We start from the raw sequence: 14,559 nt of genomic DNA on the forward strand, positions 1-14,559 counted from the left end.
ACGAACATAATCTTATTAATATATGATGTCATTTCTTATTGGAATGGAATTCAATCTTGAAAAGGGCGCTAAGATTGACTTGGTTGTAAGAGAAGAGAGAGGATGGGAGTTGCTGATTCTATTCTAAGGCATTTCTGTGTGGGACGATGCCGCAAGCAGAGCCGGAAACGCGGTAAGACTTTCTAGAGATAGCCTTCCAGACTCAATCTTTTGACAGGATCTTCTTTAGCTGAACCTGAGTTCGATTAAAGCTGGTCCGCGCCTAAGAAAAATTGTTTGACCTCTCCCCAAAAGCTTCGCTTTAGCGACTACGTACGTTGTTCGAGTTCGTAACCTCTCCTTCAAGGTATTCAATCGCTTGCTTTAAAAGGTATGAGATTGCTCGCAGAGGACTAAGGTCGACAGATAGGGATAGGCCAGCAAATGCAATGAGAAAGTCTTCTTCTTTTCTTGCGGATGAATTTCTCGAATACATCTTGATTTTATGTAAGTGAACGGCTACAAGACCATAGAGTAGGCAGAGGATGGAAAGCAAGCGGGAATTCAATTTCTTCCTGTGAGCGATGGAATCGATTACTAAGCTTTGGAGCGAACACAAGAGCAATAAAGGTTTCGGTTTGTGAAGTCTGAGCATTGTAATTCCTGGAGTTGTTGTTACTCCTATACCTGTTTGAGGCGTTAGAGGACTTGTCTTGGAATACGCCTGATTGGATTCCATCCTCAATTCTCTACCCGATCTCTATGATCGCTTTGAAGTCGGGTAGGTATTGGGCATACATATGCTTTTGATACTATGGCAAGAGGGTTTTCACTCAAATTTCCGGTTGCCCCCCCTATAGAGGTCTATAACGAGGTTTAGCGATGAGTTCTTGGGAATCCCTTTTCCTCCATATGGTAATGTACTCAGAGAAGGTCTCGGTTAGGTTGCAGCTTGGTGCTTTCTAAGTCACGCTTGGTTACATCTACCTCGATGTTATAACTATCCTTATTGTTGAACTCATTGCATATGTCCTCCCAATTTCTTGAACTTGTCATCCAGGGAGAGGAACCCTCTTAAGGCAGCGCCGGTCAGTGTCCTTTGGAACAACTGAGCAAGGGTTCCGAAGGAAGCACCCAAAGGTTGCATGTTCCCGGCATACATGAGGAGATGTGTCTTAGGGCATCCCGTTCCATCGAACTTGTCCATGTCGGGCATTTTCAACTTCGGGGGTAGCCCAGCATTGGGAACACAACCAAGGAGGATGTGCCCACAATGTCCTCATCTTTCTTAAAAGCCTTCCAGTTCTTTTCCATCTGTCCAAAAGCTTCGCTTAAGCGACTACATACCTCATTTTTTTCTATTTCGTTAGGGGCCAGTTGTATGTTAAACTACCCATTATTGTGGATGCTAAAGCTTATACCAGAGTAATAAACAGGAACTCCACCCCTAAAAGCGTACCATTCGCGATATGAAAATTCTTCTTTAAGCAGATTTTCTTATTGCCCTATGGGGTAAAGGAACGTAGTCGCTTAAGCGAAGTTTTTGGATCTGTAAAGGGAAAAAGGAAGGGCATTTCATATCCGATAGGATAGTTCAAGCAGAAGACAGCTGGAAGAGCGGAGATACAGGAAGAAGAGAAGTAGACTTGCGTATGGCTGTACGGGGAGGAAAGAAGAAGAGTGCTGGACAGGACTATAGAAAGATGGTAAGGCGAAATAAGAACACAGTAAAATCAAGAACTATTACTTGAAGACCAGCTAAGAAGTCGACTGCTTACTTTCTTTCCAAAAGTCGACGCCACTACCCGAAAGCTTCGCTTAAGCGACTTCGTTCCTCGTGCTCGCTTATAGAATCCTATATATATCCTACCTGGTCTTTCCTAGGCTGCTTTCCACCGTTCAAACTATCCGCTATTAGGGCTTCCCTTGAGACTGCTCACAACCTTTTCTTGACTCTGTCTTTTCGCTTCGAAACCTACTTCCTACCAGGAGAAGATGTTATTGATTCTCTTTGAAGGTGGGGGACACTATTCACGGGGATTGCACAGAAGGGGAATCTTTCTAGTCGAGATAAAAGAAAATTGCAGTGATCCTGAGGTTAAAGCTTATTTAAAGCATTTCTTTTCCCAGGGTAAATCTATACCTAGCGGGGATGAAATCCCAGTTCTATCATTTTGAAAATCCACGCTCTTCTCCTTGGAGCTCTGGCAGCGCACGTTTAGGGTGCTCTGCTATCGTGCGCCCAATCTCCAATGGCGAGGAAGAAGAAACATCAGCCTGAGAATCCTACGATGGTAGTTCCGACGGCAATTCCTACACCCACTGTACCCCAGTTTGTGCCGGAAAACCCTCAGAGAGAAAATATGATGCCACCCACTTTTGCGAGTTCCGTGATAACCCCCAATTCCGCTACCATTGCTAATCCTCCGATTATTGATGATGTAGAGAAGTTACGAGTGATGATTGGGTCGATTGATCAAGCGTTAGGGCGTAGTTCTTCGAGTAGTGCTGGTGCGAACTCGGAAAACAATGAATCCAAGGCAATCAAGTCGCTTAGCTGCGCCTCCTCACCCCAGTGCAGGTCAGGTATCTGATGAAGTGCTAGATGCGATTGAAGCTATGCACAGAGCCACTATGCCTTCTCAGAGGATGGTGAATCGACGATTGGAGATGGAGGGGCCTTCTAGCTTGCCTGAGAAGCCATGGTCAGGGTTATTTGCAGGGGCAAAATTGGCCTCCAAAGGTATGCCTCTTGGTTTTGTTGCTCCTGTGCTTAAGGTTTGTAATAGCTAAAGCTATGCTTTTGGATGGTAAAAAAATAGCGCAATTACAACAATGTGAGTTAGATTTGCTTGCGGAAAAATGGGCTGCCTCTATTGTCATGTATGTGGTTGGTGATATTCCTAAAATTGCATCTGTTAATCGATATATTTCAAGCAATTGGACTCATGTTAAGAAGCCTACTGTGTATCTGCATGATGCAATTTTCTCATTCAATTTTGTTCTGTTGATGATAAAAATGAGATTGTCTATTCTGGACCTCATCCGTTTTTTGGTCAACCAATGATTACCATGGTCTGCTAATTTTTCTTTCTATGAGGAGATTCTTAAAGTGATTCCAATCTGGGTGAAACTCCCTAATTTACCACTGAACTGTTGGGGGAGTGATTCCCTTAGTCGAATTTTTTGTTGGGTGTGCCGTTGTATGCAGATGAGTGCACTACTACTCAGGCTAGAGTTTCATTTGCTAGGTTGCTCGTCGAAATGGATGTTACTGTCGCTCTTCCTGAGTGTATTTGGATTGAGGACGGGAAAGGGAATGTGTTCAAGCAAGAGGTATGATTGGACCCCTCCGTTCTGTCAGGATTGTCAAATGGTAGGACACTCATGTGAGAAATGGGTTCCTGCTCCTACAAGGTGTTGCTGCTAAAACTAAGAAGGTCTGGGTGGCTAAGAAGTCTCAGCATGCTGGTGCTCAACCTAATCACCATGTTCAAGTCCCTATAGAGGAGGCTAATGAAGGGTGGAGGGTGGCTAGGATGTGGATGTGCAAGTTTTGTTTGTTCATGAGCAGATCCTTCATTGTTATGTGCAATGTAAGAAAAGTTTTCTTGTTTTGTTACCATAGTTTATGGTTTGCATTCAATTGTTACTATAACTTCCCTATGGAACGAGTTGAAGAGAATCTCTGGGAGTATGATAAACGAGCCTTGGGTTACTCTTGGAGACTTTCATTCTATTCTTTACTCGATAGATAGAATTAATGGTCAAGAGGTTGAAACCAGAGACTTTTTAGAATATGTTACCACTAATAATATAAAGGAACTTCATAGTTCAGGTTGGTATTACTCATGGTCTAATAAAGGCCTTGGAGTTGGAAGAGTGAAGAGTAGAATCGATAGAGCATTGGGTAATAATGCTTGGATGGGGAAGTATAGTGATATTCATGCTAAGTACATGAATCCTGCATTATCAGATCATTGCCCAGTGATTCTGAATTGTACAGTGGAGGAAGATAAAGGAGGGAGGCCTTTTAGATTCCTAAATTATATGGCTGATCACAACAATTTTGATAGTGTGGTTGGTGCTTGTTGGGCTGGTCCTTTCTCTGGTTCTGCGATGGCAAAAGTTTGGCATAAACTGAAAAGAGTGAAAGCTGAGTTGAAGCAGCTGCATAAGGAGGAATTCAGGCACATTCATGATAGAATTGAGATGCTCAGAAGTGACCTAGATGAGGTACAGTCTCAGCTTCAAATGATCATAGTAACCTTCACTTGGAGGAAAAGAACATTAGTCAAGAGTTGAAGAAATGGTTATTTATTTGAGAATCTGCTCTGAAACAGAAATCGAGAATACAATGGAACAAGCAACGAATGTAATAGCTAAGGCGAAGCTTTTGGGGCGAAGTAGCGCTCACGCGCTATAGTTTTCTTGGTGGGGACTCAAACTCAAAATTATTCTTCAGTGCTATGAAGGAGAGGCATACCAGGAATAGTATTGACATTTTTTATGATGCTGTTGGTACAAAGCTCACAACTGATACACGGATTAAAAAGGAAATTAAGGATTTCTACACAGGTTTGATTGGGACAGCTTCTAAGAGTCTGCAGGGAATTGATCAGTTGTTAGGAGAGGTAATCAACTGTCAGCTGCTGATGCTGAGTTTCTGATCAGAAGTGTCTCAAACCAGTAAATTGATGAAGCTTTGCATGGTATTGATATCAATAAGGCACCAGGGCTCGATGGATTGAATAGTCTGTTCTTTCAGAAAGCCTGGAGTATTATTAAACATGATGTATATGCTGCTGTGAAGGAGTTTTTTGAATCAGGTAAAATGCTTAAACAAGTCAACAACACTGTGTTTGGTTCCTAAGATCCAGAATGCTTCTAGTATTAGGGATTATAGACCTATTGCCTGCTGCTCTGTAGTCTATAAACTCATTTCCAAAATCCTCACTGCTAGAATGCAATCTGTTGTTGGTAATGTGGTCAATTGTGCTCAAGCTGGTTTCATTCCTGGAAGATCCATAGCTGATAATATCTTGTTAGCTTCTGAACTGATAAAAGGTTATTCTAGGAAGAATAGCTCCCCTGGATGCATGATGAAAGTTGATTTGAAAAAGGCTTATGACTCTATTGAATGGCCTTTTCTCAAAACTATGCTGAGTGAACTTGGCTTCCCTGAAAGGTTCACTGAATGGATTATGCAGTGTTTGAGCACTGTTTCCTATTCTATTTTGGTGAATTTCCTACTCTCCCTATCCCTGCTAAGAAAGGGTAATTCCAGAATAAGGGTTTCTTTCCCCTTGGTTGAAAGGATGATCTCACGTATGAAATCTCATCTTCGTTCTGTCATGTCCGAAAGTGGAACTCAAAGGCTGGTGTCTCGTATTATAGATGAGTTGTGTGACCTGGGCAAAGATCACCACTAGCCCTACTAGTGCTAACTCTTATTTGGGCAAAGCCTAAACCGTTGTACTCCTAGTAGTTTAGTTCACTCACTCGCTTTCCAACTCTTTACTGTGACTTTCATCTTACAACCCCGGAAGACGGAATCATTCAAGACTAATTCAAGATTGACAGAGTCAAACCATAAGCTTCGCATAAGCGATTACATTCCTTTCCTAGAGCATTTCTTCTCGACCAGGACGGGTGAAATGCTCTAATCTAAGCCCGATCGGGGGATATAGGCATAAACTCTCAATTCGACGTCTACTCTTTCTCTTATAAAACTCATTCACATTCATGAGCAGCTACTTTGGAACAGAAAGAAGCTACCACGCCACGGATTCTCCGATCAAGCTTGCATCCGCGCAAGTACGAGAAAAACTTGATAGAGTGTTCAATAGCTGGATCAACCGGACTTTTGATATGGATTGGATGCTGAATCCACGTCTTTCGGCAGATGGAAGTCTTTGCGGAGAAGCTAGCTGAATTTGGAAGTCTTCCGCCTGTTAATACCTTCGGTCCTGCATTTCATTATTGTATTGCTGCTACCTAAGTAAGATGTCATAGGCCTAAGAATAAGCGCTTGAGGCCGAATCCTTGGATAGGTTTGGAAGTGGAAAAAGACTAGAAGCGAATTGGTTCTCTCAACAGATGAATTCAACCCTGCTTAAAGACCGAAAAGGGCTATTGAGCCCTGAGTTCAACCGTTGAAGAGATTATAGCCTTAGACCCAGTTCAGTTTGATGGAACCACAAGGAAGTCTACACGAACAGTGGCAAAAGCTGCTTTATTCAAAAGATATGCTTTGCTTGTTAGCCTTTCACAAACCTGATAGGTAGGCCTGGATGCATATGGTAACTTTGAGTCAAAATCAACCTATCTCATTGCTGCTAATCAAATAAAAAGGGATAAGCCCGATGGTGATAAGAACTTTGTTTGGAGGCCAAAACACAAAGAAAAGGCAGCACCGAAGAAAGGAAAGAGCGAGATGGTGGTTTTTCTTCTTCCCGCGAAGCGAAGATCGATGTCCGTCCCAGCCAGCCCATTCGACGAAGCAATCTTGGACCCTCTTGGCTGCGCTGTGCTTGGATGCACTAGTCTTCCACACGCCGGCGATGAGATGAAAACCGCCCCCATTCATTCCCGTGCCACCACAATTCGAAAGAGTGACCGGAACCTGTCCCTGACTAGCATCCCGCTGCAGTTCGGCACAGCGTAGCGTCAAAGGCAGGTTTTTTTGCCTGCTGACCTTTTCTAGGCCTCCTTCCCGCGGAACTGGATTGTCGATATCGACCGAATTTTGACTAACTGAAGAAGAAAAAAGAGATTTTTTCTGCAACACTGCCTCTGTTTGAGACGCCCTATCATTGTGTTTCCTGCTGATCTTATTCAGACTCCAATCCCAAAAGCATAGCTTTAGCTATTACATCCCTATTCCATTTTTCTCTTTTTTTTATGAAAATCTTACTAGACAACGCAGAAGGTTTATTCGTTTCCTATATACGCTTCCGTTCCATCCGAATTGAACTCCTACTAAAAAAGCGCGTAAGGGGCCACCCACCCTCTCCCCCTTACCCTCTCACTCCCTAAGGAATGAGACATCTAACTCTGGAAAAAACTTTGATACATAAGGTCATTTTTTTCCTATGGATTCCATAAGCATAGCTTTAGCGTGTAAACAAAAGCTTCGCTTTAGCGACTAAACAAGCAACGGGCGAAGTTGCGCTCACGCGCTATAGTTTTCTTGGTCCAACTCAATGAAGAAAAGAGTATAAGGAATTCTTTCTATATAAATATTCATACAAAAAGCAAAATGGTCAAAGCATATCTTACTGATAATCTGACTGAATGAGGAAGAGCTCCTTATGTAGTTTCACTTTACCACCATCTGAAATGCGCGAAACTTCGATTGGCGGAAGCCAGTCCATGAAGATTCTCCCTTTTCTTACGCGAAATTCCCCTCTTTCGGTAAGCATCCAGTATCTCATCAAATGAACATTTCTCTAAGCTTATCCTGTAGGATATACGTCGTTTGAAAGCTGCTTCAAGGATCCAACGAATAGCTAAGGTTTGTTGACGATCCCTGGCTACAATCCCGGGGACATCATAAATAGTACCTGCTACTCTTACTTTTTCTACTTTGCATATGGGCTTTATATTCTCTACGGCGTCAACCATAAGTTTGATTACATCGCCTTCAGTTCGAGCTGGGCGATGAAAGTTGATAAACAATAGCACGAACCTTCGTTCTTTACCTTCTTTCATGTGAAAGTTTACCAATTTCTTGATCAATTGTTTTTGCTCACTATCTAAGCCCCCCATATAACTGAGAATTTCCGAGCAATTGGAAGCAGCTCCGGCACCCATTGATTTTGCACCTTCTAACATAATAGACTAGAGAATTTCTTTTCCTAACGCTTTTTCATTCACGATTTATGTTCGTCATTCTTTGTCGATTCTTCCCCTCTTATATCTTATATATATTATATGATTCATGATTTTTGGATTTTAGAACAACCTGGACGAGGGGATGATCCGGACCCAGTTCTATTTTCATATCACTGATGATCTCATAATAAGTCCCCACCTTCGGGACTCGCTGTTGGACAAGTCCCGAAACTGTTTTTAAGTTGAGCTGATTCTTTAAGAGGAGTCCGGCTTCCGCCTGGAGGTAATGCCGTATGCTAAGATGCTAAGACCGGATAAGCATGACAGTTACTTTGCATTCAATAGCAGCTCCTTCTGTCCTCACAGTGTCCCTTTCACGTGCACATGGATATCGTAACTCTTGATCGGACTGGAAGGGACACTGGCTTCATTCCTATCCCAAGAGCGAGTAAGGATCCAAGGCAAGGTGACGAGGGTAAGTGCTAAGACCTTTACCATCTAGGGAGATAAAAGGACTTCGAGCCCTTTCTTTTTTTCCCATGGTCTTCTCTTATAAATCATTAGAATCAAAGATCAGGTTATTTCCTGGCTGCAGAAAGAAGGTCAAGGGATGGACTGTTTCTTTGCCAAGATAATACCCTGAGCCCTCACTGAGCTCGATTGTTAGAATTTCTTCCCAAGAGAATAGAGGTTAAAGAGCGGCCAGAGTTACTAGGAACGTCTCTCTCTGATAGATCAAGTAGCCATTACGAGAGAAGCAGAGGGATCCGAGGTCCTCCTCCTGGGAAGTACTACTTCTTTGTAAGAATCGCTAGATCCAGTTGCAGTCCGACTAACTCACTTCATCATCTTGATACCTTACTTAACCACGGTACAAGATTATATGGTTTTGGAACCAATACAGATAAGTATTTATGATCTTCTTAATCAGAAGAAGAAGAGGCGTCGGGTTACTCTCAGAGTTTCTTCTTCTAAGAGAGATCGTAAGAAGACAGAAATCTCTACCCTTTGAAACTTAATTCATAAAAAAAAAGGATGCCCATATTGCAATGAGTGTAGTAGACGGATGCGTCTTCTAAAAGACGCTCCTATATACACAGTTCCCGAGAACTTTCTAACAACAGCGGAATATATATAGCTATATTATACCAAAGATTTTTTACGGCGTCTTTCGTAACATGGGCCTCCACTTTCAATCATCAACGAGTTCATCTATATGAATGTTTTTGAACATAGTTCTAATGAACCCTTTCACTACCAGTAAGGTAATATCAAAAGAGAGGCTGAAAACTTAGAATCAGAGAGCATAAAAAAGACCCAGAAGATGATGGCAACTTGAATGAAAGGATCTCGGGTATACTGACTGCTTACGAGGCAGTACACTCGTCTTGTATGCGGTGGGAAAAAATCCCCCCCTAAACCTAAGAAAGATAAAGATCTTTATCTTTGGCTAGCTCATGAGAAAAAGTGGGATGAATTCCAGTTAAAGCTAATATATTAGGAGGGAATGGAATTCCATTGTACTGCGTACACCATTAGGATTCATAAGATGAAGGCATACACCACAGAGAGCTCGACAGTTATTGAATAGCTTCAATCTTTTGAGTGGGGAATTACATCCCAATCCCTTGGTTTGCACACCATAGGTAGATTGAGTTTGATAGGAAGAAGACCTAATATAAATTACATATGACATATGTAGTCTTCTTCGAAGGAAAACGAACCATCCTTTTTCGTTAGGTGATTGATTCCACTTACATCAGTGTATGTATACGAATACTAACATCACAGGTATGTAGTCGCTTAAGCGAAGCTTTTGGAGACCTCGCCTGTACTTTCTTTTTTTTGGGGCCTCCCGGGGGGGGCTTGCCTTGGCCATAGCTTGTTTTGCAAGGACCCTCATTACGGAGGAAGTCTCCGAAATAGTAGGTCTTCGGATGATGCCCACTGGGGCGGATTCGGGTAACAGTGGCTCGGGGGGTGGGAAAAGTATCTCAACCTGTCGCCTTATTCAGAAGGTCAGGCCAGCAAAATAGCGAAGCCGGGGCCGCTTCTCGAAAAAGAGGGAGCACTGATCCCAGAGAGGACGTCGGGCCTTCTTCGGTAAGGGGACGACTGGATTCGGTGAACGCTCCCGAAACCTCAACAAGGGGTTCGGAATTCTTTCTCTTTAGGCCTTTTAAGTCCAACTGCTCAGAAAATCGTAAGGTTCACAGTCTGAATCTCTTACCGCTCCGTGGGTCTCTCTTGGTATTGGTATTGATAAGAAAAAAAGTCCTATCCTTCATTCAGGGCATAGCCCTACTATGACCGAAGAAGACGATTTACTAAAGAGAAATAAAAAAGACTCCATGAGCCACTTCAGCACAAGGTCTTGAATATACGAATTCTCACAAGGAGAGAGGACCCTTCTCTTACGTGGGACATGGTGGGACCTACTTTCAGACTTAGCCAAGGAACGATATTTTGAACATGAGAAAGACTGAGGCCTGATTCAGGAGGGGCTCCTCTTCTCACCGGAAGATCTTAATATTCTAAAGTATAATAAGTCCCCAACCTTAAAAATGAAGGATCAAAACTTTCCAAAACCCACGCAAACGGAGGCCGATGACCTCAGACTCATAACAGGGGTAGAACGAAGCTTTTCCATATAGCAACTTCCTCCATTATAGGAAGCCTCTGTCATTAGAAGAAGACCGCCTTGAAGTTAGAAAAAAAAAAAGCATTCCGGCGTTACGCGCCTTTCAGTAAAGGAGCGAAAGGTTAGACCTTAGAAAGTAAGCGAACAACATAATGAAGAAGACTGCGAAAGTATGGAAAAAAAATGGGAAGAGAACAACGAGATCTCTGAAAAGGAAGAGGCAAGGTATGAAGTCGCTAAAGCGAAGCTTTTGGAAGTAGTCAAAATGTTTAAAAGGATACAACCCGTTCTTGGCTTAAGACTATGCGCGTCGCGTGCTCGATCTAGCAATCTTATCTTGGACAATTGTTTTGATGAACTGTCATTAACTAAAAAAGAAAGAAGAGAAAGAACTGGGAGTTGGCGCCTGGTTGCTTGCTTACCAAGCCATCCCGGCAAGCTCCTCCAGTTCGATTATTATTCTTGACTTGACTTATTATTATAAAAACTACTCACTATCCAAATGAAAGACGATCGATTATCTACCCAAGAAGATAGAAAGTCCCACATACGAGAAAAGGTCACAAATAGAGTTGAACCAAGTAACATTGCAAAGGCATAATGATAGTAGGGTCGGGATATCCCCGCCCTCCGAACCGGACGTGAAGGTCTCCCCTCATCCGGCTCTCTGCAGGAGAATCTCCACTCACTGCTTCCCCTAATATCCTCCCTTTACCACATCATGGGGGTTTACAGGAGATCCCAGAGGCTCGCTCGGAAAGGCTGCTATACCTTTGACTTAACTCTACTCTAGTAGTCACTAGACTCACTATACTAGTCCGTCCGGCTGCTCTTGCTGAAATCATTACTCTTCATTCTCCCGTGCTCTAGCAATTGCGCTCTCTAGACCACTACCATGTAGTTAGGTAGGGACAATCAATCCGTAGTGACGGGAATGAATGGGGATCCCTATCAATCAAAAAGATGGAAAGAATATAGAATTAGTTACACTACCTTTCTCTCACTCAATAGATCTATCTGGTTTGATACGGTACAGTACAATACGAGACGATAGAATGCAATGGGATGGATGGTAGAAGGCTGCCTGCGCTCAAAAGCGAGAATTCACTTGTCCCCTTGTCCATAGGGACCTCGTGGCATACAACCGAAACGACTCCCGCCAGATAGCCGCCCCTTTCTTTCTTTCAGAACCTCGTGGACGGAAGAAAAAGGAAAACAGGGCACAGAAGGCTCGCGAAGTAGACAGCTCAGCCCCCTAACCTTTTCTATTAGTAAAGGGGACTCTATCATGATCTTACGAATTGAAAGATCTAAAAATGGAAGAACGAGTTCTTTTGCTGGCCCCTCTCTCTAAAGGGGCGTAAGCACTTCACTCGCTAGGGAATGAAATTGATTCACTTGCATTCTTGCTAGCACTACAAAAAGCTCCGGTCTTCACGCCCCTACTACTGCTGTGCAGCCTTTCCTCGGGTTCGTAGAGTCGGGTTTCCCGTTTACCCACAACGGAGGAGCCGCCCCCACCGGGCAGGCGGCCACGGGTCATAACGCACTCTTCGCACAACAAATCCACTTTGAAGTTGACTTATTCGCTCGGCCAATCGTCGGAATGTGTACGAGATACCATAGGGGCCCAATATCTCAATAGCACCTTTGTCTAAAGCTTCGAATGAGACTTCATACCCGAAACGCAAGAACGATCTGACTATAAAGTCATTCAAAACTTGATCGAAGAACCAGCGTTTATTGAAGAAGCTATAGAGTCGATTACAAAAAGTACTAGTTTGAAAGGCTCGTTGGATTGATCCGCTACGGGATTTACATTATACGCAACAGAAGCACCTGAAGTACTAAACAGAATAGGTATTAGTTTGGTAATGGTTGGAGCAGCAAACTCGGATTCGGCAAGAATCTCATTTTTTGGTAGTACGAAGAGGGAATTGGCCCAAAATTGGATAGGGGTCAAGACGCAGTCGGGCGCCGGCGGCTGACTCAAGTGCCCCCCGAACCGCGCGAAATGGTCGCCTATTACACGGCTCACTAACTCTGCCTGGGGTGAGGGTACCTATTATTCGTCGGCGGTCCGGCGCACCCCTACTATACAAAGCCGCCCCCCAACTCACTTAAGGATGCTGCTTAATTACAAAGGAAATTCTTTCTTAATCTAGGGATTTCCCTTTCATTAAGCGCATCGAGCCAGGAACGAAGTCGCTTAAGCGAAGCTTTTGGAGTGGACCTAAGACAAATTGAAACTTAGAAGACTATGTCTCCGAGTGCGAATCTAAATCATGTCGCCGGACGACTTTGTCTTGCAAAGCTTAAGGCTTCGGATGGACTCCGCCCCTATTGAGGTCTCCAATACAATAGGGCATAGAGTCGCGCCAAGGGCTCTTCTCCCGTGGCGGTACGGGAATTATGGAGAAAGCTCGAGCTCCCTTTCCCACGAAATTCCCCGTCGGGTCAAGGCCCGCCATGATTTGGATAATCTCAACCTTGACCTCGAATAGGTCTTCGGCTTGAATCCGAGTGAATTGGTAATCTTTCAATTCCATCTCCTTACCCATAGCATGCTTTTTAGCCTGCAAGACTTTGAAAGGCCTTTGGTTGATAGTGTTTAGGGACTCCCCCACCAATGACTTGGTCATCGGCATAGGGAATGGTCTTACAGGTGGAGTCCGCTTAGATGGCCCTGCCTCTTCCGCGGCTGGATTCGCACGAGGTTCGAAGACCTCCGATTCGCCGACGTGCTACTTGTGTCGTCAGTAGTAGTCTCGTTAGAAAGGATCTCGTTTAGGACCCCCGTCCACGAGGACGAGCTGGATGATCCGGAGGCGGAAGACGGAGCCATTTTTTTTTTCCAACTTCCGGGATCCCCGCATCCAAGAAAAAAAAGTCAAAGGGCACCAAGTAGCCCCCCCTCCCAAGCACAAAAGCGAAATAAGGCCCGGTAACCTAAAGACAAAGGAAGCCTGCCCATTAGGGTGTTCCATAGGTCCTGATAGCCTGTCAGTTTCAAACTGACAAAAAGAACATTATAGTGCCCGAAAAAAGAAAAGCGTTATCGGATTTGAAGCGATGACTTAACTACTGAAAAAGGGCGAACTGACCGACTTGCATGTCTTAAGCATATAGCTACTCCAAAAAAAGAAAAAAAAAGTCAAATTCCCCAAAAGCTTCGCTTTAGCGACTTCATACCTTGCTTTGCTCTCTCCTGACTCAGCACCCTTACTGGCTTTATGGAATAAATAATACCATGTCCTCATTGACTCGTTCTAAGGCTCCCCCTCATCATTCTGATCTGATGGATCGGGGCGGCTCACAGAGAAAAGCCAATGGGAATGAAAATACTCACTCCAAGATCTGCTTAAATACATTACAAACTATTGTAAAATAGCAAAAGATGGAGTGAGGATTCATCGGAATTATGGTAATTAAATGAAGATTTTGCCAGAGAATGCCGCTACTGATAGATCCCGCCCAGATCAAGAGCGGTCTCTTAAAGAAAGAAAGGGCGAGAGTCTTCGATGAATGAGATGATCATATACGCAATTCGTCTTTCTCTTTCCCGTGAACCTTTGTTTCCATTGCCTCCTATCTGTCAGTCTTCTTGTCCTTCATCTTCCAGTGAGACTACACCTCCTCTATTTAGTCCCAAGCATCGCCTGTCTCGTCCGGATTTACAGGTATATACTCTACGTAAAGTAGTGGAGACTGCCCTGTGGATTCAGGTGCTTCACCAGACGATGCTTTTTTACAGATCCTGCTCCATGGATCTTCCTGACCATACTTACAAGTGATCTCCGAAAATGGATTGAGCTCCTGCTGTGCTCTTCAACAATTCTGTGTAAGTAAAGCTTCTCGGTCCTATAATCTCTCAGAGGCATCAGCACTAGCTTAGTTAGTTCGCTCTTTCTTTAGTTGCCTATCCGGTCTGCTAGTTCCTCTCTTTGATGCTCCTTCCCCAGCCTCGCTCGAGCTGGAATCTGTGAATAAGGTCCTTCAAGCGCTATGACAGCACAATCGATCATCGCATCACTTCAGCTATGGAAGGATTTTGAACCGCTGCTTTTGCTTTGTCGGAGATGCCTTCTATTGGAAGATAAGTT

At 43.7% G+C, this 14,559-nt stretch overlaps 1 protein-coding gene across 1 annotated transcript; it reads right to left on the reverse strand.

The window, feature by feature from the left end:
- Window positions 1-7,273: 7,273 nt before the first annotated feature.
- On the reverse strand, window positions 7,274-7,852 carry LOC130461140 (ribosomal protein S7, mitochondrial-like). Its single transcript, XM_056829098.1, has one exon. The coding sequence runs from the start codon at window positions 7,813-7,815 to the stop codon at window positions 7,306-7,308; it is 510 nt and encodes a 169-aa protein (XP_056685076.1). The 5' UTR covers window positions 7,816-7,852; the 3' UTR covers window positions 7,274-7,305.
- Between the last annotated feature and the right edge of the window lie 6,707 nt (window positions 7,853-14,559).

This window comes from Spinacia oleracea, chromosome 5 (genome assembly GCF_020520425.1).
Source record: "Spinacia oleracea cultivar Varoflay chromosome 5, BTI_SOV_V1, whole genome shotgun sequence".
Classification (NCBI taxonomy): domain Eukaryota; kingdom Viridiplantae; phylum Streptophyta; class Magnoliopsida; order Caryophyllales; family Amaranthaceae; genus Spinacia; species Spinacia oleracea.